We start from the raw sequence: 21,809 nt of genomic DNA, 5'->3' as shown, positions 1-21,809 counted from the left end.
CTGATTCCCCAGAGTCTGTAACCAAGACAATCCGAATGATGTCCTGGATCTTATCTTCCAAAGCCATCTGGGTCTCGACCTCTGTCTCTGCCAAACCAAAAACTCGGAGGTTGTTTCTCCTTTCTCTATTTTCCATATCATCCACTTTAGGCGGAGCTCCACCTCGCGGCGTTGCATTTCAGAGAGCCTTGTCTCTATCTGTGTCTCCAGAAGATCGGTGGCCAACTGATTATTCTCGACCCCCTCAACCCGTTCCTCCAAGGAGGCTACCTTGGCCGTGAGGTCTGCCAACTTTGTTCCCATGTCTGTCCTCATTCCCCGTAGCTCGTCCAAGATCATCTGAATGTTACTCTGCATGGTAGCCATGTCTGGCTGTGGTGTATTGGATCCGGGGTCCATCTCTGCGTCTCCGGTTGCGGGTGCTTCAGATACACCTCGTATGTTCCACCAATGTCCAAGCCCTCCCTAAATTCCAGGATCCTGAACCCACTCTCTCCAGACCTCTCAATATGCACCACTTTGTCTACTGCACACCACTTTCTCTGCGGGGTAGCCCCTCAGAGCATCTCAGACTCATGGTCTCACCTTGGGTCAAGTGGTGGGGGGTCCTCTAGTACTCCCCACCTGTGTGGAGCAGTCCGGGGGGACCCCCTACTGGGGTCAATTCTTGCCTCCACGTATGTCGTACCAATATTTTTGGCCCTCCGTGGGCCTCTTAGCGGCTACCAGGGCCCAGTGTATGGGCGAGGGTGCACCCGATTTCTTCAATGCGTCCGACTAGCAAGCTGATGGCTGCGCAGTGCAGGGAAGCCCCCTGTGTTGCGATCACGGGAGGGCCCTCCAACCCAGTTTGTGCCTCTTTGCGCTGTCTCCATGTGGATCAGCTGTCCTGTGGGCTCCCACAACTTGATGCCTCCTTGGGTTCAGTCTGGGCTAAGTAAGGGGACTGCGGGGGGGGAAGAGCGTCAGCTTGTCCCCGTGTCTCTGGTGTGGAATCCGAGGGATGTCAGGTTGTTAATTCCTTATATTAGGAGAGGGTGGTTCCTCTTCGTTGTCCACCGCCCCTGAAGGACCCCCAGGGAACAGGGGGGAGCCACTGTCCGCCAGGGGATGCGTGCATGTTGTGGTTCGGCTCACCTGGGGTCTGGTGTCAGATACGGCAGTTCCTCAATGCACCTCGGGCTGGTCTCCCCCTCCTCAGCTCCAGGGGCACCAGCCAGTGGATTCCACGGCGCGCCGCTCCAAGGCCCTCCTCCACCGTCTCTGCCGTCGGGACGCCTCTCACTTAGAGTACCAGTGGCGGTTCCTGGTAGGCTCTTCTTTCGTCTTGGTCTTCGCTCGCTGCCTTCAATGGAGCTGCCCTTCGTGGCCGCTCACATGGAGGGTCCGCTTCCTCCTCCAGAGCGGCCCCAGGAGCCCCACGATCCCTGCAAGCTCCCCTACAATCAGCGGGGCCGTGAACACAGCGCAGCCCGGGACGCCCTGCAGGGGGAGGAGTGGGTCCAATGGCGCAGCTTCGCAGCTTTGGGCAGGGGGCACCCAGGAACCCCAAGTTTCGCCCTTAGGAGGGTAATCGTTGAGTCAATGTGTGCTTCTGTGTTTCCTGCAGAATGGTACCCGATCTCCAAGTTATCTCCATAAGTTTCCCGGGGCATGTGTCGGAGCTACAGGCTCAGGCAACCATTTTGCCTACGCCCCCTGGTGGCCTCCACCACTATCGAATTTTATTAATCGAAAATACTTTCTATCGAAATGCATTTTCATTGAATGAAATTCGATGGATTTCGATGGATTTTAGGGTTAGGGCAAGGGTTATAAATGGGGTTAAGGTTAGGGCAAGGGGTTGGAATTCGGGTTCGGGCAAGGGTTTGGAATTAGGGTTAGGGCAAGGGTTAGGATTAGGGCAAGGGTTAGAATTAGGATTGGGGTTAGGGCAAGGGTTAGAATTGGGGTTAGGGCAAGGGTTAGATTTAGGGTTAGGGCAAGGGTTACAGTTCAGGTTGGGTTAAGGGGCTGGGCGTTGGTGTTGGGTGACCCCCCCCACCCCAAATATACAATAAACATTAAAACGTTACAAGGAGCTGGCCAGTGCTGAAAATTCAGCACTGGACAGCTCCATGTAATGTTTTAACGTGGGAAATAAAAGCATCAAAATGCTATCTTTTACATTTAAAAGCACATATCCATTGAAACTTGTCCATCCCTATATTCGATGGACAAGTTTCGATGGAAATGTTCTTTTTCATGTAAAAGATATCATCTCGATGGATTTCCAGTCGATGGATTTGCATCAATGCATTTGTCTTTCGATGCATTTGTCCTTCTATGCAAAGACCATAAACCAATTAAAATACACACTCTTAGTTTCTCTAAATCAGAGGATACCCATTGGGGATGGCACACAGACAATTCCTACACCCTCAGGTGACAAATAGCTAGGACACTGTGGACATTGATTTATCACTGGTAAATTCAGAGCAATACTGAGTTTGGTGTAAAAGATAGAATAGAGGAATACAACATAGGTTAACAAGTAATTCATAAACAGGTAAGTACTTTCTTTTTTTTAAAACCCTTCCAATGCAGAGTAAATTAACCCTTTCCTGGGGGAAAGGCCAAAGCACAAAGTCAGAGGTAAAGAGGAGTCTCTCAGGGAGCCAGGACAGCCAATGTTAATTGCACAATGTCAAGGGGAGCTGAAGATCTTTTGCAGGTAGGTAAAAAGTCTTGCACAAGGTTTTAAGAAATGTTTGTTAAACATAGAACACTTGAAGAGCCACAAGCTGGGAGGCTTGTGAGGGGCAAAGCTTTAGCAACTCTGCAATGAAACCCAGACAGGTCTCAACTGAGAGCAAGAGGTAAGTTCTATTAGACTTTACAGTACCTTTGGTTAGAAGAAATGGTTCCAGCTGGCTTCTGTTCCTGTACAGCTCTGCAGATCCTGTTATTCCTGAGCCTCAGTCGTGGGGACAAGAGGGAGGACGTCTGGGGACTCCTGCTATGCAATGGGAAGGTCTTCGGCAGCAATGGGCAAACTTCGATTCAGCGGTTCTTCAGTGTTTCAACTCCTCGCGTCAGACAGCAAATAGAAACACTGCTTTTCTCGGATACCACTCTGGACTTTCCTCGCATCTGGGGTCCCGCACTCTGTTGAGGTGGCTCAGGCTTGGTCAGTCCTGCTTCCTGGGAGTCCGGAGGATCTTCCTGGAGCTCTTGGCCAACTTAAAAGCAACACACACAATCTGGTGTTCCTCTCCCTGGCACTTCATTTCCAGCTGCAACTCTGTGGAAGTACAGCCAGATCTGAGAGGATGTCCAGACGAGTTCACTTTGGAGTGGACTGGTCCCACCAGCTCAAGGGGAGAAGTCGCCCTTGCAGGGCTTCTCTAGTCGAGGCGAATTCAGAGTTTCAGCACAGTAGCAAGGCTTCACCGGGCAAACCAACGGTCCAGCAGGTGTCTCCTCCAAGTTCTTCTTCGGATTCCTTCCTCCAGTGGTCGACTCTGCCTTCCAAGCCATAAAGCCTTGCCTTTTATGCAGGTTTCTGCCATTCATTCCAGCCTAGCTGTCAATCACACCGCAGGGTGGCCGTCTTTGCTGGACAGCCAGCTGGCCAATCACCTTTGGGTGCATTCCTGTAACCAAGGGGATTAAGCACATGGAGCTTCGGGCACCTCCCTCACTTCCTGCCCCTGCCAGACATACTGGAGCCAAAGGCGGGCTTCACTCGTGAATCCCACCAGTGACAAAACGAACAAAGGTACCAAACCTGGTTTGGCACACAGGGTAAATCTCAAGAAGGACCTTTCCAACAAGAAATGGCGAAAAAAGAAGACCGGGCCATTTTGACAAAATGGCCACCCATGGGTGCCTTACTGCAGCTGCGAACGCAGCCCGTGGTAAAAACACACAATGGTACACACAATGGTAGTAAAACGTAAACCACTGCCACCAGCCATTACTTGAAGAAAGGGAAACATTAACATGTTACATGGTAGTTTCAGGGGTGGAAAGTGACTCACCCGATGGGAATACTTGTGAAAATCTGAAGAGGAAAAGGAACTTGTTGTTCATTTGGTTGCATCAGGCCCTTGTGAAGTGAAGAGACTTGAGAAGCAAGGAGACTTGTGCTCCGGAGCCCCCGATGCCGATGAGTGAACTGTAACCTCTTGCTAATGAAGCCAGAGGCCGATACGCTCGAGTGAACCACATGATCCTGTGCTAAAAATGTGGGCAAGGGAGGCCAGCGGCCTGAAAACCTGACATTTTGAACACTTCTTTCTTTTTCATAACATTATTTCCCACACTATTTGTATTTTGGCAATAGGTTTTTTTAGTATAGGCTCTTTTAGTTTGACAAGACACCACTAGGACTGCGTTATTTGATGGTGGTAGCTTGCACCCATCTGTAGATTTAGGATTGGATAGGCGTTTATCATACCCTTTCTGAAGTTCAATAAACACCCTTGAACTGTGGTCACTTGTGTCGGTCATATTGTTGTGCCATGCCTTCCTTACAGTCACCCCGAGTGGGAAGGGGATGCGCAGACTTGAGTCCAGAGCCTGCCGGGCCTAGATAACCAAGATACTCCTCACCAATGACACCCAGCCAGGCCAAAACATGTCTGGGGATGCTTGGGCAGCTCTGCCCCCTATGGGGTAGGACCAGGCCTGATTTGCATATGGTTGTTGCCTTTCTGTAATTGTTTAGCAGACTGAAAAATTACAGTCTGGAGGGCTGCCCAGAGCTGTGCCTGTGGTTATGATCAATTCAAAACCTTCCAGCCATTTTTCTTTTTTTAATTAAAATCCTGTTCTCAGGCCATTTGGTGTCAATTTTAGGGCTTCTTTTATTCGGTGCAATTACGAGCTGGCCTTAAAACGGTTGTTCTGACCCAGTGGGCTCTGTGATCCGACAGTGGCATCCTCCAATTGGTTTAGGTTTGATTAGGTCCCTGTGCTCCCTCTTTCACTACTTATGGGGGGTGGCTAAGTCCCACTGACCAACCCTGAATGTCCTTCTGACCCTCTGCTCCCTTTAGTGATTTGGCCAGCCCATCTGTGCAGTGGTATTTAGGATCTGCGCAGCCCCTGCTTCGGTCCCTCACTGATTTGTTTCTGGATCTTGGAGGCGGTAGGTCTGCTAACCCGTTGAAGGAGTTTTATCACACTTTCCAACGTTTTTGCCTATTTGAAAGATCTCTATGGTCAACCATTTTCTGGGCTGTTTCCCACCTTCTTCCACCAGGATCTTTGACTTGGCTGCATTGCTCTGCATTTCTCCAATGGTGAATGCATTTGTAATATTGTAGCCAATTTTGGTGACGCTAAATATTTGTCCCTTAAATGTATGACTAAGGTAAATGTTGATAAAATGTCTCACCAATTCTTCGAAGAGTTTGGCCTGGGTTCAGAACTTTTTCCTACCCTCCATGGGTAGAATGTATCATCACGCAAATATCTGCATTCATTTTAATTCTATGTCCTGGGGGGCGGGAGAGCACATTAATGTAAAGCGTTGGTGCACACCGTAGGAATTATTGGACTATATTTCTGGCTGGGGAAAATGTCCACTTACCTTTTTCTGCCTATCCCTAATGTTAAGGCAGTTTTTGTACTGTCCTCTTGAAGGGCATTACAGCCACTGACCGTAATGGGGGGCTAACACACCGGACAAGATAGGGAAGACAAATTTCCCAGGGCAAGTAACGTGGATGGAACCACAAGGATCAACTCTTAGTTAGTAATAGGCCGACACAAGATAAAATGGGTTCACAGAGATCGCTAGCAAATACAGTATTAAAAACGATCCCAGTATATTATAAAAATAGTAACGTCTATAAAAGGCTCTCCTAACCACAATGTTTATTTGTGGGCCCACTACCAGAGGTAGGCAGTCAATATTCCAACAAGATGGGGTGGAGATAGTAAGGGAACCATCACACCTGCACTTGCATGAAGCACGATTTAAAAAAATGTTTATATTTTGGTAAATGTATTTTTTGTTAACAAACAGGTAAGTAGCTCATGGGTATGCAAAATTGTGTCCTAAAGACACAGCCCATCCCTGGTATATAGGGAAAGTCCTAGACCTCAAAGCCAGCACCTAACTAATATAGGTTGGTGATGAGAGAAAAATGGAAACCAAAAACTTTACAAGTGAGGAAATAAAAAAAAACAAGGCCTATAATATTAGAATGCATGCAAATGCACTCCTGATAAAACCCCACAGCCTATGAAGGTAGGAAAGAACTTTAGACCAAAACCAAAGGCTAGCAAGAATTATTATAACATTTTAGAAACAAATACCTTGTTCATTTCAAGGGAAAAGAATAATAATGTTACCCAAGGTTAGCCACAATATTAAAAATAAAGTCTGAGAAACCAAAGGGTGTCTCGCCTACTAGTCCCTGGGGATCTCCCTCTCTCAGGTGGCCAGGGCACGGCCATCGCTTTTAGATCCAGACCCTGGGGGTGGACCAGTGCGGGATGATCACCTGGGTGAGAGGTCTTCATGGAATGGAGGTGAGGCAACAGATAGTGAGATGCAGTATTTCCCTGCACTCATGCCCGATCCTATAATTTATTTAAAAAAGATTTATTTAAGTTGGCAACTTACAGGTGCAACAGGGAGTATACCATCACTCCACCAATGTCCATACACAATAGAAATCAACAACTCTACATTCAACAGCACAGTAGGGATACAAACAATCAAGTATTCAGGTCATCGCGGGCCAGGTAGGAGCAGAAGCCGCCCCATGCATCTCTAGGACTGGACGAGGCCGGACGGGTCTGGGCATAGAGTTCCTCATTCTCTTGCACCAAAGTCAGTGCTTTAAGCCACTCCTTCCCCGAGGGGGGAGATTTCTTTTTCCATTGGAGAAGTATTGCCCTCTTAGCAATCATGCAGCCCATTGTTCACAAAGGCATGCCCGATCAGATCCCATTTTATAGAATTCTCCCAACTCCCCCACCCCTTCCCCTTTTCTACACAAACCCAGGGCCGAGGAAGAGAGTGAAAGAGTAAAGAGGCTAACCCTTACATATCTTATTTGACATGTCCCGCTAATGAGGTCAGGCAAAGCGAGGCACTGAATTTAAATCACATACATCCGATACCCATTATCTCCCCCCACCCGGATAAAAGGCGAAACATGGAGACACTGAGCGAGGTGGACCACGAGAAGGAGCAGAACTTCCGGGGGAAAGGCGAACCTACTGGAGTAGGACGACCGATCAAGGGATTAGAGCGAAGGGTAGGGACACCCTGAAGATCCCTGCAGAAGGTTGTTGCTCCAGAGAAACCGTGAAGGTGGCACGGAGAAAGGCAAATGGCAGACAAGAAGAAACCTGCATTGCGTTTCAAGGACGCCAGTGACCCTCCTGGGTGAACGACAGTTGGCGAGGCGAGGCCAAGCCTGTGGTATTAACCCTGTCTCGTGAATCAAAGCCACAGAGACAAGAAAGGAACGTGCACACCCAGTGAGTTAGTGAAAGACATGAAAGTCTGGTTTGTGTCAAGGAAAGATTGAAGCCGCAACAGTATATCTCACAAGTGAAGGTTACCCACATGCTGATGAGACGTGAAAGAAAGTTAACCAGCAATGAGCAGAGGTAGAGCTACGTGGTTTTGAGGCAAACCGCTCCAACAGCACGAAACAACTAATTAAGAAAATTGCTCCTACCAACAGGTGCGGTGTTCAGGATTTGGTTCCCAAGATATGCCCACTGAGTCAGCAACGATCTCTGAAATCCAGGAAAGGAGAAAAGGCTCTTCCTAGTTTGTCAACCTTTAAGCCTAGAGTTGAAAACTTGGCGAGGAAAACTCCAGCAAGACGCGAGATCCTGCTAAATCTGCTCCCGGTTCCTCTTGCTTAGGAAATAGTGAAAGACATTTCTATTCACCAAATACAACCCAGGCTATAACAAGGGTAGAAGCTAGATTCTCGGCTGTTGTGTCCATTTGGATATTCCAGCATCATGAAACCACACCAGTGGCAAACGTAAGCTAAAAAAAAAATGCACTGCAACCCAACTACTCACATTGTGTGGAATGAGCAATGGGGGCTGGGCAGGGGTGGAGTGATGCTAGGCAAGTGATAGGCTAAACGGGAGTGGCGGGTATACAAATGGCAGCCACAACAGCTTTTTAATATGTTTGTGTATCCTGTGCATGCAGTCGATGAAAAGGGTGGGGTAGGAGGTGGGACTATTCCCCCGATGGATCATGGAAGATGTGTGACCTAAGAGGAGAGGGACAGTGGCCAAAATATAATGATCCAATATTTTGTTATGCTTCATGCAATCAGTGGCCCAAACCTAGCAGCCTTTACAGAGATTGGAACCCTTGTCGATGCCTATTTAGTACTCTCAAGTTCCGAATGTAGATCTTGCTCTCAATAAGCGAGTTTATGGATAAATAAAAAAGGGTCAAGTGTACCTCCAAAATACAAACTGCAACCACCCTCTTCAAACACTTTCAGGAAGGACAGAATGCTCCAGTTTTGTTTTGTTTTTGTATAGCACTTCCATCTTGGACAGGTAAGTGGTCTGCATCACAGAGCGATGAGGGGATTTGCACAGGATATCAAACAGTTTTGGTAATGTGGGGTTAGCCAGGATTCAAAGCTAGTTCTCTTGGTTCCAAATTCTAAAAACCCTCCCACAACAGTTCAACACAAAAATGAATCGTCAAGAAACCTCAAAACCAGCCTACCCTAATGTGCTTATTGTGCATTTTGCAGAAATAGGTGCTATTCACTTCCTTCTTTGAGGCCAGGATGCCACAGCAATTTTTATTATCTCTTGGCAACTCTGGCCTAGAGAATCTCCTCCACTGACCAACCATTGCATTCTATCATTTGAGTTTAGTCTAGAAAAACTGAGGCTCAGAGGTGATGTGTCTAAGCGAGGCAACGACTGTTCAGTCTTTGGTGTGCGCTCTATAAAAAGACATTTATTAAGAAATGGGACGTTAATAGGAAGAAGAAATTCTGAACAGAGCCTGCACATGGCTGCAGGCCGATTTACAACAATTAGTTTCCCCTTTGTATTTTCCATCCGCTATGCTTGAAAGTGGCATAAAACCGGAGGGCAGAGATACGCAATTGGCTTGACGGGGGAACTTGGTATAGTGGCCAGTCAGCTACTGGAACATCAACAAATCGATGGTATACTTTCAGGGAGGACCGACCCACGGTTGGCGGCACCTTTTTTGTCCAAGTTCAAACTCTGTGCACAAGCATCACACAGCACTAGTCTGCTTGTACCTCCAGCGTTTTTCCCTCCCCCCTCGCATCTAATGAGGAGGCAGGTGACAGACCCAAGATCCACACAAATATGCTTTCAGTAGAACACCATTTTAACAAGAGGTCAGCCCTTTTCCTGCAGGGCTTATACAAGTAGAGGTCTAATTTTTGGAGCCTGCAAAGAAGAAGCTACCACAACACTGTGGTGATGCTCCCATTCTAAGACCCACGTGCCGCCCCGGATCCCAAACACCCATGTGCACTGCATACCGTTGACAGTCTGAAGTTCAATAACCCCAGGGGAGAAGCTGCGCTTGAGCTTTTCTGCCAGCTCACCCTCCACTGGCGCCAGCAGCGTGATCTCAGGCAACAGGCGGTAACTGGCCGTGGCCACTGGAGAGAACTTGGCGTGGTCCTTACCTACGAGAGAGGGAGAATAGAGTTAGCAAAGTGTCAAAAAAGAAGAACACGCCAAGGTAAGTGCCAAGAATAGCTCCGGCACAAAGTCAGCCACAACCAGACCCACACACGTTCCAAAGCACCCTGTGATAAATCATGTGGCATCATCACTGATGCCCAGCCTAAGATCTCCTCCCTTGTGGCCAGGTAAAGGCAGACGCTACCTGATCCTGACCCTGGGGGTGGTATCCGGAGGGAGGATCACATGGGAGGAGATGGCTGCCAGGGGGAAGTGATGACTCCTTTGGGTGAGACAGTATTCATCCTCCAATGAGGGTCTTTCGATTCTTAGATACCCGATGGCATGTTATTGTTCAATTCCCTCTTATGAAGATATCCAGAGAAGACCTTGCGACAAGTCTTGTAATCAGACTTGCACGGCCTGTGAGAGTTCAGGACTTAACTACAGGCCCATCTTATTATAATGAAACCATCTAAGATAGAGGTCTACTCCAAATGATAGAACACAAACCCTTTGTCCATTTCTTAAATGTGACAACTCTTCACTGTTAAGGCAGTCCAAATGGAATAAGTTTAAAAAGGTTAATACCAAGGATGACAAAGTCCTGAATGCCCGTAGTAGTCATAAGTCATAAAACGGCTGTTGGACTTGAGAAAAAGGATATTGTGGAAGATATATAATACTTTAAAGTGGAAGAAGAGTGTTCTGGAAAGACTGTTGCCTTAATCAAAAAGCAAAACGGGAAGGACAATAAGTACTTTGTTTTTGCAAACAAGTGTTCATGAAAAAACATTTTCCATTACCCAAGGCAATGTCCAAATTGGGCAACAAGGAACTTGTGTTAGGTTTAAAAAGGAACTTTGTTGAAACAGAACTGGTCTCCAAGTATTCCTGCATTAAGCCAGGGGAAGGGAACACAACTCTGGCCACAAGGAATGCTCTATGAAACTTCTAGGTTTGATCTTTTGCACTGGGGTGTGGAATTGAAGATTGCAGTGTATTCCTTGTATTATTTAGTGGTTTGCAATTAGTGAGAGGATCGGAGAGTTTTGGGCACTAGCTCATCCTTCTTTAGTTTCACTTGCCAGGTAGGGACCTTAGGATAGGGAAAGTTAGAAGTTCATCTCACACTTTATTGTTTAATAAAAATGGCATTTGCCTCACATTTCTGACCCCTCACAACCACCAATGAGGTCTGTGGTGGATGCTCCCTAGTATCAGGGGCTTGTGCCGATGAAGAGCAACATGTCTCCGCCTCACAAACACAATCTGCATGAAAAGGACAAGGAGCGACCAATCCCTGCAGCGTTCCCACTTAAAATGAGATGCTGGCCACCAGCCCAAAGACTTTAAATTTGAAGCTATATTTCTGTTGAACTCAAATAATTCCACTTCAGTCTCTTCTCATCCGTCAGGATAGTAAGTTAAAAATAAAAAATCCACTTGGAGGCCATGCTTACTCTGCGGAACAGGAGACGACTCAAATGGGAGGGCCCAGGAAGCTACAACATGAAAGATCACATATAATCCAGTCCCAACTCAATATCTCCACCGCAGTCTCCAAGTGCCTCTCTTCCCAGTCTTCATTATCTTCTCAATGCCGCTGCCATCATCCAAATGCAGCAAGAAACAGCCTTACCCCAATCTAGGATGAACGCTAGATTACGCAGAGCGCAATTAAAGTGCAGCTCCAAATATTCTTAGAAGTACCAATGCTTTGGGAAGCTCAAAGACAAGTGTTAGGTCGAAGCTCTTATCCTGCAGCCGTATGAGAACCCCCTGACTTTTTGCAGCCCTTTTGAGCATTGAGAGCAACACCCCTTTGTTGCTTGAAAATTAAAATGGCTACAAAAGCATGGCAGAGTGCTGTGTGTTAGGAAATATTTTCTTTTAGCACCTTTCCCTGCATATTTCTGAGACCCCATTGTTTGTGCTGATTTTGAACCCAGTCCTGTATTTTGGAGGGACCTTCTGCTTTACTTCCCTTGACTGTTTTTGTTCATTCTGATAGGGAAACTGTTTAGTCCCAAAGACTGTCAGTACTGCGAGACAGTGTCTGTATGAATTATTGCATTTCTACAATTGCACACATCGCCTTACAATTAAGTGAAGCTAGAATAGATCCTTATATCTTTTTATTTTTTATCATTAGTGTGTTATAGTTCATAAGAGCTTTTCACTTCAGTATTAGGTGAAATCATTAATTCATAACTAGAATTCAATATCATATATACATTACTTGAACAACAATTACATAAAATGTTTAAAAACAATGTCATCACTTTGCACATATTCACAAGTATCACAATTAATATACAGATAAAATTGACATTCAGCGTTGCAATACGGAACCCTCGATAACATTCTATCATCATAACATCCAGGCTCTTAAGAGTTGGGGACACTTACGCACGTTAGCACAATTTAATTCAACCTGTATGTATAAAATTCTCAATCATAGTTTGCCCTGCACTCGACTGTATAGTAACTTGGCATTGCACATCTCCTGCATACAGCAAGGTCATTAAACCCATGTCAGAGCACTTAACTAGATTCTATTTAATTTCACATTGCAGCCATAGTTTCTTTTAATTTGATCTTGGACTGCTGCCATATTAAACACTGCAATTTTTAAGGCAGCATTATTTCCGCTCAGACAGCATTGCCAAATGTATTCTCGAATCATAGTCGTGCACACGCGTCTCCAGAGGGCACAAATATACATACCAGCATGTATAGGACATCTGGTCATGACGTGTCTGTTTTATCGTTTCATACAATGGCTTTTTGGTTACTTTGACAATTTGCCTAAGACAAGCTGGTCGCAGCTGTGATATTTCAATGAGCTTCTCTTTAATTCCATTCCTTCCAACTTCTTGCTCTGCCATCTTCGGAACGCTTTACCCTTTGAGATTGGCTCCTGGCCTACTCTCAACCAGTTTAAGAAGCGCCTCAAACCTTATTTGTTGCATTTCGTGCCATCCTAATGAACCTTTGATTCGGATGTCTTTATGTAGTAAGATGTATTTGCTTGGTTCATGCAATCATTTTTGGATTTATTGTACCAACAGTGGAGGAAAGGAAAAAGCTCTATATAAGCTTTGCAGTAAGTGAGAAATAAACCATTGGAGTGCGGTTATTTGCGTGTGTAAGAGCTGCACGTTCTACCGGCCCCTGTTAGGCAGAAACCTGTGCCGTTCCCTTGGGGAACACTGCAAAAGATTTAAGACTACAGGTATAGCAGTAAACCCACTTGGTAGCAGTCTGCACCACCCAGATTTACTTGGTAGCTGTGGCTGAGCAGTCAGACTTCCCTCAAGAAGAGTTAGGCAGTATGTAAAGTATACACCATAGGTACTCAAATACAATAGCACAAGCAAACACTGACCAGAGCTTGGTTTCAAAAGTATATAGTTATTTATTTATTAAACACACATAAGTTGAAATCACTCTAGCAAAAATATAGTAAAAACACTTCAAACACAGTTATAATGAAAGCAGTTTCAACCCTTACTCCTATCTAGACAACTCTAGGTTAACACCACATAATTCGAACAGAGGTGAGTGCTTAACGTTAGATGACACTCTAGTAGGTTCAAGAAAGGGATAAAAGAAACAGAAATAGGTTAAACACACCACTCTAAGGTCCAGAACACTTGCAATAGGCTCAAAGAAGTACAAAGTCACAGGTGAGCAAAAGTCACTAGGCAGGGCCCACTCTTAGAGTAGCCGGAACGAAAATGTGCCCAAGATCACACTGTTAGTAGGGATTCAAAGTCTTGCAAAGAGTTAGAAAGGGTTTAGAGTGGCTTAGAAAGTTTAGCCAGGGTGTCCCAGGCACTCCCAGGTTCGAAAGCCGAGGGCTAAATCTACCCCGTACAGTCGGTGGCAAGGGAAGCCAGGCGGAACACGGTACCTTAAGCGGAAAGGATCCTCCAGCGGTGGCAGTTGTTCCAGGCAGTGGCAGCAAGGCTCGACGTCGGTCAGGGGAGAAGAAGTTCTCGCTGAAGAGCAGAAGAAGGTCGTTGCACTGCCCGGGAAGAAACCAGCCGCGGAGTCCTCCGGTTAAAGGGTTGTACCGACTTTCGCGGTTAGGGGTAAAAGTGTGGTATTCCGGTTGCCGGGGTGCTTGGCACGGGCAAGGCGGCCACGAGATACCTCGAGAAGCGGAAAGAAGGTGAAAACTGGTTGTCCCCACCAGTCAAGGGAAGGAGCCACTCCGTTAAGAGTTCTCCTAGGTCGTCGGAAAAAGTGGTGAGACGGTTCAGCAGGGCTCCACCGGGTGGTGTCGTCGAAGCAGGTCGGCTCAGCTCTTCCCTCGTCGGATTCTTGGTCCTGTGGCGACTTCTGAAGTTCCAGTCCCCAAAGCCCTGCTTTTATGCAGTGAACCCCATTCACCCAGCCTAGCTGTCACTCAAACATGCTAAGTGGTGAGCCGGCCGGCTAACCACTTGGGCCAATCAGGACGGAGTGCGACTTGAGTTACCAAGGTAACTCAGTCCAGGGTGCCTAAATCCCCCTCCACCCCTCCTAAGTACCCCAGACAGAGTGGCACCACTTTGGAGGGCTTCTGTGGAGAAGCCCGCCAAAAGTGGAACAAAGGGCTCCACTTTGGGTCAGAGTTACAGAGGCGAACGCCAACGCCATTTTAGAATCAAGTTTTGGCAAAAAGTCCCAACCGGATTTATAATAATAAATATATAAACCGGCGGTATGTTTAAGGCTACCGTAAATAAATAATTAAATGTGTTAGCCTAAAACAATGGGAAATCCCATAGGGAAATATTCGCGGTCGAATATAAAAAGTAGTTTCCACTGCCACCAGCCAAAACTCGATCAGGGGGGACGGAGACGTGCCCCCTCGACTAACAGACCCTGGGGCAATCGAATTGCCCCAGCCAGTACGTCCACAATATGATGGTTTGTACTGGTTCTGTTCAGGATTCAAGACTAGCAAAGTCTTTGGTGACTTTACATGCCCTGGGAGACAGTAGTCAGTCCCAGGGTATGGAGTCTATGTTGGGGAGTCCCTAGGACACCCCTGGGTCACGGCACAGAGGGTGCTGTGTGACCCACATCACAAAAATACATGAGGCCCTATGGAGTAAAAGACCCCATAGCCCATTCAACACAAGGTTTAACCAAGAAGACACACTTCAACAGGTCCAAGAGTGAGGGTAAAAGAGTCTCACTCTTGGCAGGAGAAAAAAAGAAACCCCAGAAATCCAGCAAAGCTGCTGGGGGACTCACTAGGTAGGGAAATTCAGCCCAAACAGAGAATTCTCCCTAACAGCCCCCTCACCTTCTCAGAGTGCAGCCAATCTGCTCAGTCCCATTACACCTCACAGACCACCCCCTCACCGGAGAACTTCAGAAAACAGTCATAACAAAACTGTATGTGACCTTCATTGGTTACCGGGTCTGGTGAACCTTGCTAGGGGTGCATATATGCTCGGCGGGGACAGATACTCTGAAATATCTGAGGAAATTGATTTGCATAATGTACCTAATATAATAAAAGCTGACATTTATTTGAAAAGTAGCAGGGTGACCAGTTGAACTGACCTGAAAGTGTTGAGCAAAATCCATTCTGATCAGTTTTCACCAATTTTGATTAATCCTGCAAAAAGGGCTGGCAATTGGTTGAGTTTAGCATTTTTTGGGGGGTATTTGAGCAGAAATGAATTATTCATTTCGGATGTTAAAATCTTTTCTAGCGTTTCACGTGACACTAATAATATGTGCATGAAGTATAGGGACCTTGAAAACGTGCTGTTTGTGGAACACTCGTCGGCTGACTCGGCATGCTGTTTTGCAGTTTGCTGCATTCTACTGAAATAAAAGACTGTTTTGGTAGATAAAAAGCTGAAGGATTTCCCTTTTGGTATTGCGTTGAACATGTTCCCATGCCGAGCAATGCAACGGAACCATTAGCCCTTGATTGCACCAGGGCGGTGAGGGACAAAAGCCTGGAGTGCACTCAGTTTATGGTTCTTACTTCATTCCCTTATTCGGGTATAAAGGGTTCTTATCCAATTGGCAGGATCTAGGGCTCAGTACAAGGTGTCTAGGGTTCACGCTAGTGGTTACTCGGGCTAAGAGGCCCTCGTGACATGGTTCCACCTTGGACCCTTTTGTTGCTTAGTATAGGTATGGTCAGGTCGGTCTCACGCCACCATTTGTTGGCACGAAGAACAAAACTCAGAGAAAAACAGTGATAGTTGCTCGAGGCACATCTCCTGCAGAGAGTATTAGAATAGAACCACAGTTCACAAAAGAAGCTGCAGGATGTCAACATAGGACCAGTGCATTGTGGCTGCCACAAACGTGCAATCACCTACCCAGGGCAGGCACAACATCCACTACGCACTCCCACTCTTACTCTCTCTCTCACACTCTTCCCCATCACCCATCGCCGTTTCCATCAAAAGGTATAAGAACTTGCCAGCAACGTCTGCCAGGCAAGACATGAGCTGTCCTGCATATTTCAGCGGGAGTGGTACCGTCATCAATCATCCCCTTTCCATGATGCCACCACATAGCACGCATCATACCACGCACTCTATGCTTCAGTGGCTCCTATGCGTGGCACAGCACCTTGCCTTCATAGGGCAAGCAAAGCACCAGAAAGTCCAAATGTGTTCCACATGCATTGGACCTCCATAAACTACTGGTTGCTCTCAAAATGGAACTGATTAACCTCCAAAAGTATTTTGTATTGCCAACACCTTGCACTCCTACATTGCTGGGCAGGTCAGAGATGGACCCCATTTCTAGCTTTCCTCTGCAAGATGGGCATCTTACCTATACCCTTGACACAGTGCATGACGATGTCCAGCTCCTGCCCAGGGCGCAGCTGTGCGATAAGGATGTCGTCATGGACGGGGGACAGGTCAGCCTTTGGGAACAGATCAACCTGGTTTCCAATCGGGACCCACTTCATGTGCTTTGTGTACACTGCAGGAAAAAGGACAAGACGACGAGCTCAAGGACATGTATGGTACATTATTGAGACAATACAAACTTGACACACACAAGGACGCAGTGGGAGGGATCATGCGCTGCTCCTCGCACTCTAACCATTCGCCCAAACTCACTCCTAAAACTGAAAGCAGCATGGGGGTATTAGCCCATTTGACCTAATGACCAATTTGATTATTTTTTTTGGGTCAAACACACCCAACCCATCATTGGTGGTCAGAAACCCAGCCTTTTCAGAGGGATGCAGACATGACTTGCTTTTTCCTCCCACCGAGGCTTAGCCTAACGCCTCTCTTGGCAGGGTGGCTCTATTCTTGTATGATCTGCACAAAACGACATTCATCAGGCCCAGGTGCCCGCTCACCCTGCCACCCTCCTGCACTGCCTCCGGGCCACCCCTTGCACTGGGGTCTGTATCGTACCAATACAGCTCCCCCCTTTTTCTTCCTGCACTTATCAGACCTACCCTGTCTGCTGCCTTAAACTAGCACTTGCAAATTGCTGGCTGCACTACCACCATTTGGTGCCTTTAATATTTATTATTTATCTGTTTCTCCTCTGCTTCGCACTTTCCACTTCTCTCCTTTCCAGGCACTTTTCCCCTCCCCCTCTCCCATGCACTTGCGCATTCTCAAGGTCACTGGGCCTAGTAAGATCGCCGTTTTGTTCTCCCGTTCCCCTCCCTTGCCTTGTCGCGCTCTGAAAAACGTGTGTACAAGTGCGATAGAAATAAAATATCAATGGAGCCACTGTCTAGCTCGGATCCTTTTTCACCCACTCCTCCGGGTGCCTAAATGGTGGTGATCTTTGTTCACCTCCCAGTTCTGAGGGGGATCGCATAACAGTGTGTGTGCGAAGGGGGCTGTGAAGGGGGAGGCAGGAGGAGTGCCCAATAAGTCCACAGGATGCACCTTTAAGCTGAGGTTTGTAGCAGCATGAACCAGTTCCGACAAGCATTTGTAGATGCCAGTCTGGGGAAAATCTGGATTTGGGTCCACAACCTGAATGCTTGGGGATGCTCGAGTTGGGGCCCAGTCACTAGCTGGCTGCAACATTGGTGTGCAACGGGCGATGGTCACCCTTAACTTGTTCTTTGATCTTGCCTGTTCAGCCGTTGATTTAATTATGTTTGGTCATGTGATTTTGGGCTTTTAATGTGTGTCTATTATCATCCCCATTCTGGTATTTACCTTTGGGCATGTTTTTGCTGCTTATGCACTTGCACTTTAATACATCCTCATTTCATGAGGTTGGATAGACACATTGTTGTCTTGCTGCTAGTTTTGCATTTTGCACAGAAAAATAATGTTTCCTGCACTGGCACTTTATTGAACACAATGTTGGAATAGCCGTATTCACCGACCAGCGTCCCAAAGATTTTGGCTGGCTTGTTTTTGTTTTTATTTGATCTATGGGCACAACATGATTCATTGGTTTATATTATGAGGTTCATTAGTATTTGCGGTTTTACTGCTTATGTCCTGGCTATGGCAACATTCCCCATATGTGTTCATGATTTTAATATTGGATGATTGCTATCCTTTTATATTAGTGATCTGCTAATATGGGGTTCGTACTGCTTTCTATGTGCATATTTACTGCCTTTATTGATTATGTGTCATATCGGACGATAGATCCAGCCGATTTAATAACCGTGTATACTTATTTTTAAATCAAGGCTTAACGTAATGTCAGGTTTGGGAGTGCATATTTTACTTTGTTATGGTACTGGCCATCTAAAATTGCCCATACTACTGTAACATGCATATAAACTATTTGTACACTGTGCACTTAGTTCTTAACCTTTCCCCTATATTGTTATTTGCATGAGGGGTTGGCTTAGTGCTTTTATTATTGGCACTATGAGTTTCTATGCATTCCCACTCCCTTCCAATATGGCCGCTCTTGTTTCCTCATGTAGCCTCAGTTTGTTGATGTCACTGACATAGTCAGAGGACTGCTTTTTACTTGTGTATTTGTATCTGCTAAACTTCCTTCCCCCCCACGTGATCAAGCGCTCAGTGTAGCGCGAAACGCGTTGTCTGCAGGCTGCTACACCACAGCGTACTGCTTTTTGTTTGTTTCTATGTTGTTGCTGCTTATGAGTTGTACATTGGCTTGTACGATGCATTTTTCATTTTTCTGCCATTAAAGACACTAGTAATTTTTACATTGTGTCCTTCGTGTTTTGTCCGGGCTTTGGAATATGGCATTAGTGCCTTGGGTCGCGGGAGTGCGGTTTGCCGTTTCCGCTTTCATTTGCATCCAAAGAGTAATCGAAAGGGCTTTCTTGAAAAGCTAGAAAAACAAAACTTGCTGACTAGCTGTCATAACAAAAAAGAGGCAACAGAGGAAGAAAAGAATAACACCAGGGTCATCCTCAGCTTTGATAAAGAAGCAAAAACTGTTCGACATATTTTGCAAAAACACTGGAACATTCTTCTGGCAGACCCAGACCTCGCTAAAAGTCTTACAAATCACCCACAGATCAGTTACAAAAGAAATAGATCTTTTAAAGACATCCTGGTTCAGAGTTTTATGTCCAAAGAAGACTAATACACAAACTAATTGGTTGACAATGAAAAAGAAGGGGTTTTATAAGTGTACAAGGTGCAACATTTGTAAATATGCGACAAACTGAAGCTTTTACACACCCGGTGACTGGTTTAAAAATCCGGATCCCACAATGGATCACATGTGGATCTGACCATGTAGTGTATATCCTTACCTGTCCCTGCCAGAAATGGTACATTGGCAGCACAAAGTGTAAACTGAAAATCCGGATCCAACAACATGTGCGTGCAATCCTTCACAATGATGCAAATTACCCCATGGCAAAACATTTTTCGGAATGTCATCAAAGTAAAATTGAGAATTTTAGCTTCTTTGGACTACACAAAATAGAAATGGGCCCGAGGGGTGGAAACAAGGAGAAACTGTTGAGACAAAAAGAAACGCGGTGCATCTTGGACTTTGAAAGCAAACAACCCAATGGACATAATATCGATGAAGAGTTGTATACTTTTTTGGGTTGCGAAACCAACTCTGTTGCTGCCCAGTCAAAACACATGTATGAATAATGTAGAGGGTAAACAAGCGTAGAGATATCAGAGTTCCTTAGCTGGTCCTGAAAGAGGTATTTCTCCATAGTAGCCTGTTAGCATCCCAGCACCCGTATTAATGGGTGTGTAAGTAATAATGATGTGTAATGTGAATCGCAATAGTACCAAAATTAACAATATTTTTATAATTCAGGTTTAAGAAACAAGGTTTTATTGTTTAAAATGTTGCAATATCTTTTAGGTGATGGTTTCTGTTTTACACTTATGTTGAAGTCACATTTTTGAATAGAGGAATTGAAGAGGTTGAATAGGTGTTACAAACAAGTACTGCAAACCCCATGGATTCCAATTTGGTGAATATGATGATCATAACCAGCCTAAATGAGAGCACAATATTTGAATCATTAGGGAATTCAAAGAAAAGGCATAACAAGTAACCAGAATGTGTATTATTGCACCTCATTTTCATAATGATGAATTTGTACAAAGAATGGGAGTGAATCAAACCGTTAAAGAGAGGTTAGATGGACTGTTAGTCAAATCTTTGCAGCATTTTGCACTGTATCGCTGTAAAAGTATGTTGCTAATGCACTAAGCACTTTATTGTGAGAAGAACATGCTGCTATTGCACGTAGCACTTTATTTGGTTATAAACAGATTCCCCCATACATAGGGCGATAGGTTTTGCAGAACATGAAATACATTATATGTTTTAAGGGCACTTGCTCTGGAATCATTCCCCTAACACACACACACACATGAAATATGCCATACTAGTGATTTATAGAAACAGAAATGTCTGTATTACTTATGTACTGAAATGTGGCACGTTATGTAGTATTATACTATAATTGAAAACATACTGCGGTGCACACATTAGAATGAAACTCGTACTCAGTAAAATGTTGGTCAAAACACTAGTCCAATATGGCCGACATGTAACACGGGAGCTGTTGTACCTTAGGAAAGCTAGTCCTTTTATTGCGTTTGCACCTAATCCTCTTGGGCTGCCTCGATTTCATGTCTTTTAAAATGTTGTTTGACAATGAGGCAAATGGTTGCGAACAAGCGGCGAGTTGGCCGCGGAACGCGTGAACGTCTCTGCAAACTGATTGTTGCACTTGGGAGGACCTGTGTACTTTGGTCATGTTTTCGATTTTAAAAGGATTTCCATGTTTTGTACTACATGATTTTCCCTGTAAGAAAAATAAAGTAAGGTTACTTTGGTTAACAAGGTGTGGATCCGGCAGTTGATATTTTTTCCAATTGGGATTGATTGGCCTGAAAATAACTATGGAGAGTGCAGCTTGAATCATCTGCATGAAAATGGCAGCATTTTGAACTATATATATATATATATATATATATATATATATATATATATATATAGCAATTTTTATTATCTCTTGGCAACTCTGACCTAGAGAATCTCCTCCACTGACCAACCATTGCATTCTATCATTTGAGTTTAGTCTATAAAAAATGAGGCTCAGAGGTGATGTGTCTAAGCGAGGCAATGATTGATTATATAGATTACTACGACCAAATAACCGCTACCACCCTAAATGCAAAATGTTTTTTATTTCGACCCCCCCTTTTCACCCCAATAAAAAAAGAACATTTTGCTTTTAGGGCGGTCATAATCATAATAGATCCATATAAAACATATACAGTCACCTTTGGTTAGAACAATGTACACCATTCACTTATGTACCTGTAAGGGAAGGTAAGGAGTTAAGCAACTGGATAACCAGTCCACAGGAATAGGAGCCCTCACTTTAGCAGTCCAACCTTAAGTTGAATGGGGTATTGCGCCCCAAAAGTTCACCGTTCCTTTAGGGGAGGGGAGAAAGTTAAGAAATGTTACTGTGAGGATGATCAAATGTTCTTCACAAACGTTATGATGGAGGACATAGGGGCACTGTCAGTAAGTATTGCAACTACACACCGCCCTTACTACGATTTTCCCAAAGGACTTGGCAGGTCGAATGGGAGTCGCTGGAGGTAGGTTTTTCCCGGCGTTGGATCCAGTAGAGGATGCCCAAAAGCTGCAGGTTCAAGGAAGATTCCAGTTGGGTCCAGGAGCTGAATGCT

The 21,809-nt window shown here is 45.4% G+C and overlaps 1 protein-coding gene across 4 annotated transcripts in view; it reads right to left on the bottom strand.

Moving 5' to 3' along the window:
- POLR1C (RNA polymerase I and III subunit C) overlaps positions 1–21,809 on the bottom strand; it is a 128,881-nt gene that overhangs the window by 16,757 nt on the left and 90,315 nt on the right. For all 4 annotated transcript variants that reach the window (XR_011268241.1, XM_069608817.1, XM_069608818.1 and 1 more), the window contains 2 exons: positions 16,477–16,629; positions 9,522–9,671 (listed from right to left, as the gene is read on the bottom strand). Coding sequence is in view for 3 of the 4 variants with exons in the window: in XM_069608817.1 (XP_069464918.1) it covers positions 9,522–9,671; positions 16,477–16,629 (303 nt within the window). In the remaining variant the exon portion in view is untranslated. The remainder of the gene's footprint in view (positions 1–9,521; positions 9,672–16,476; positions 16,630–21,809) is intronic.

Source organism: Ambystoma mexicanum, chromosome 4q (genome assembly GCF_040938575.1).
Source record: "Ambystoma mexicanum isolate Mex_15411 chromosome 4q, UKY_AmexF1_1, whole genome shotgun sequence".
NCBI lineage: Eukaryota > Metazoa > Chordata > Amphibia > Caudata > Ambystomatidae > Ambystoma > Ambystoma mexicanum.
This window is presented reverse-complemented; position numbering and strand designations above follow the sequence as displayed.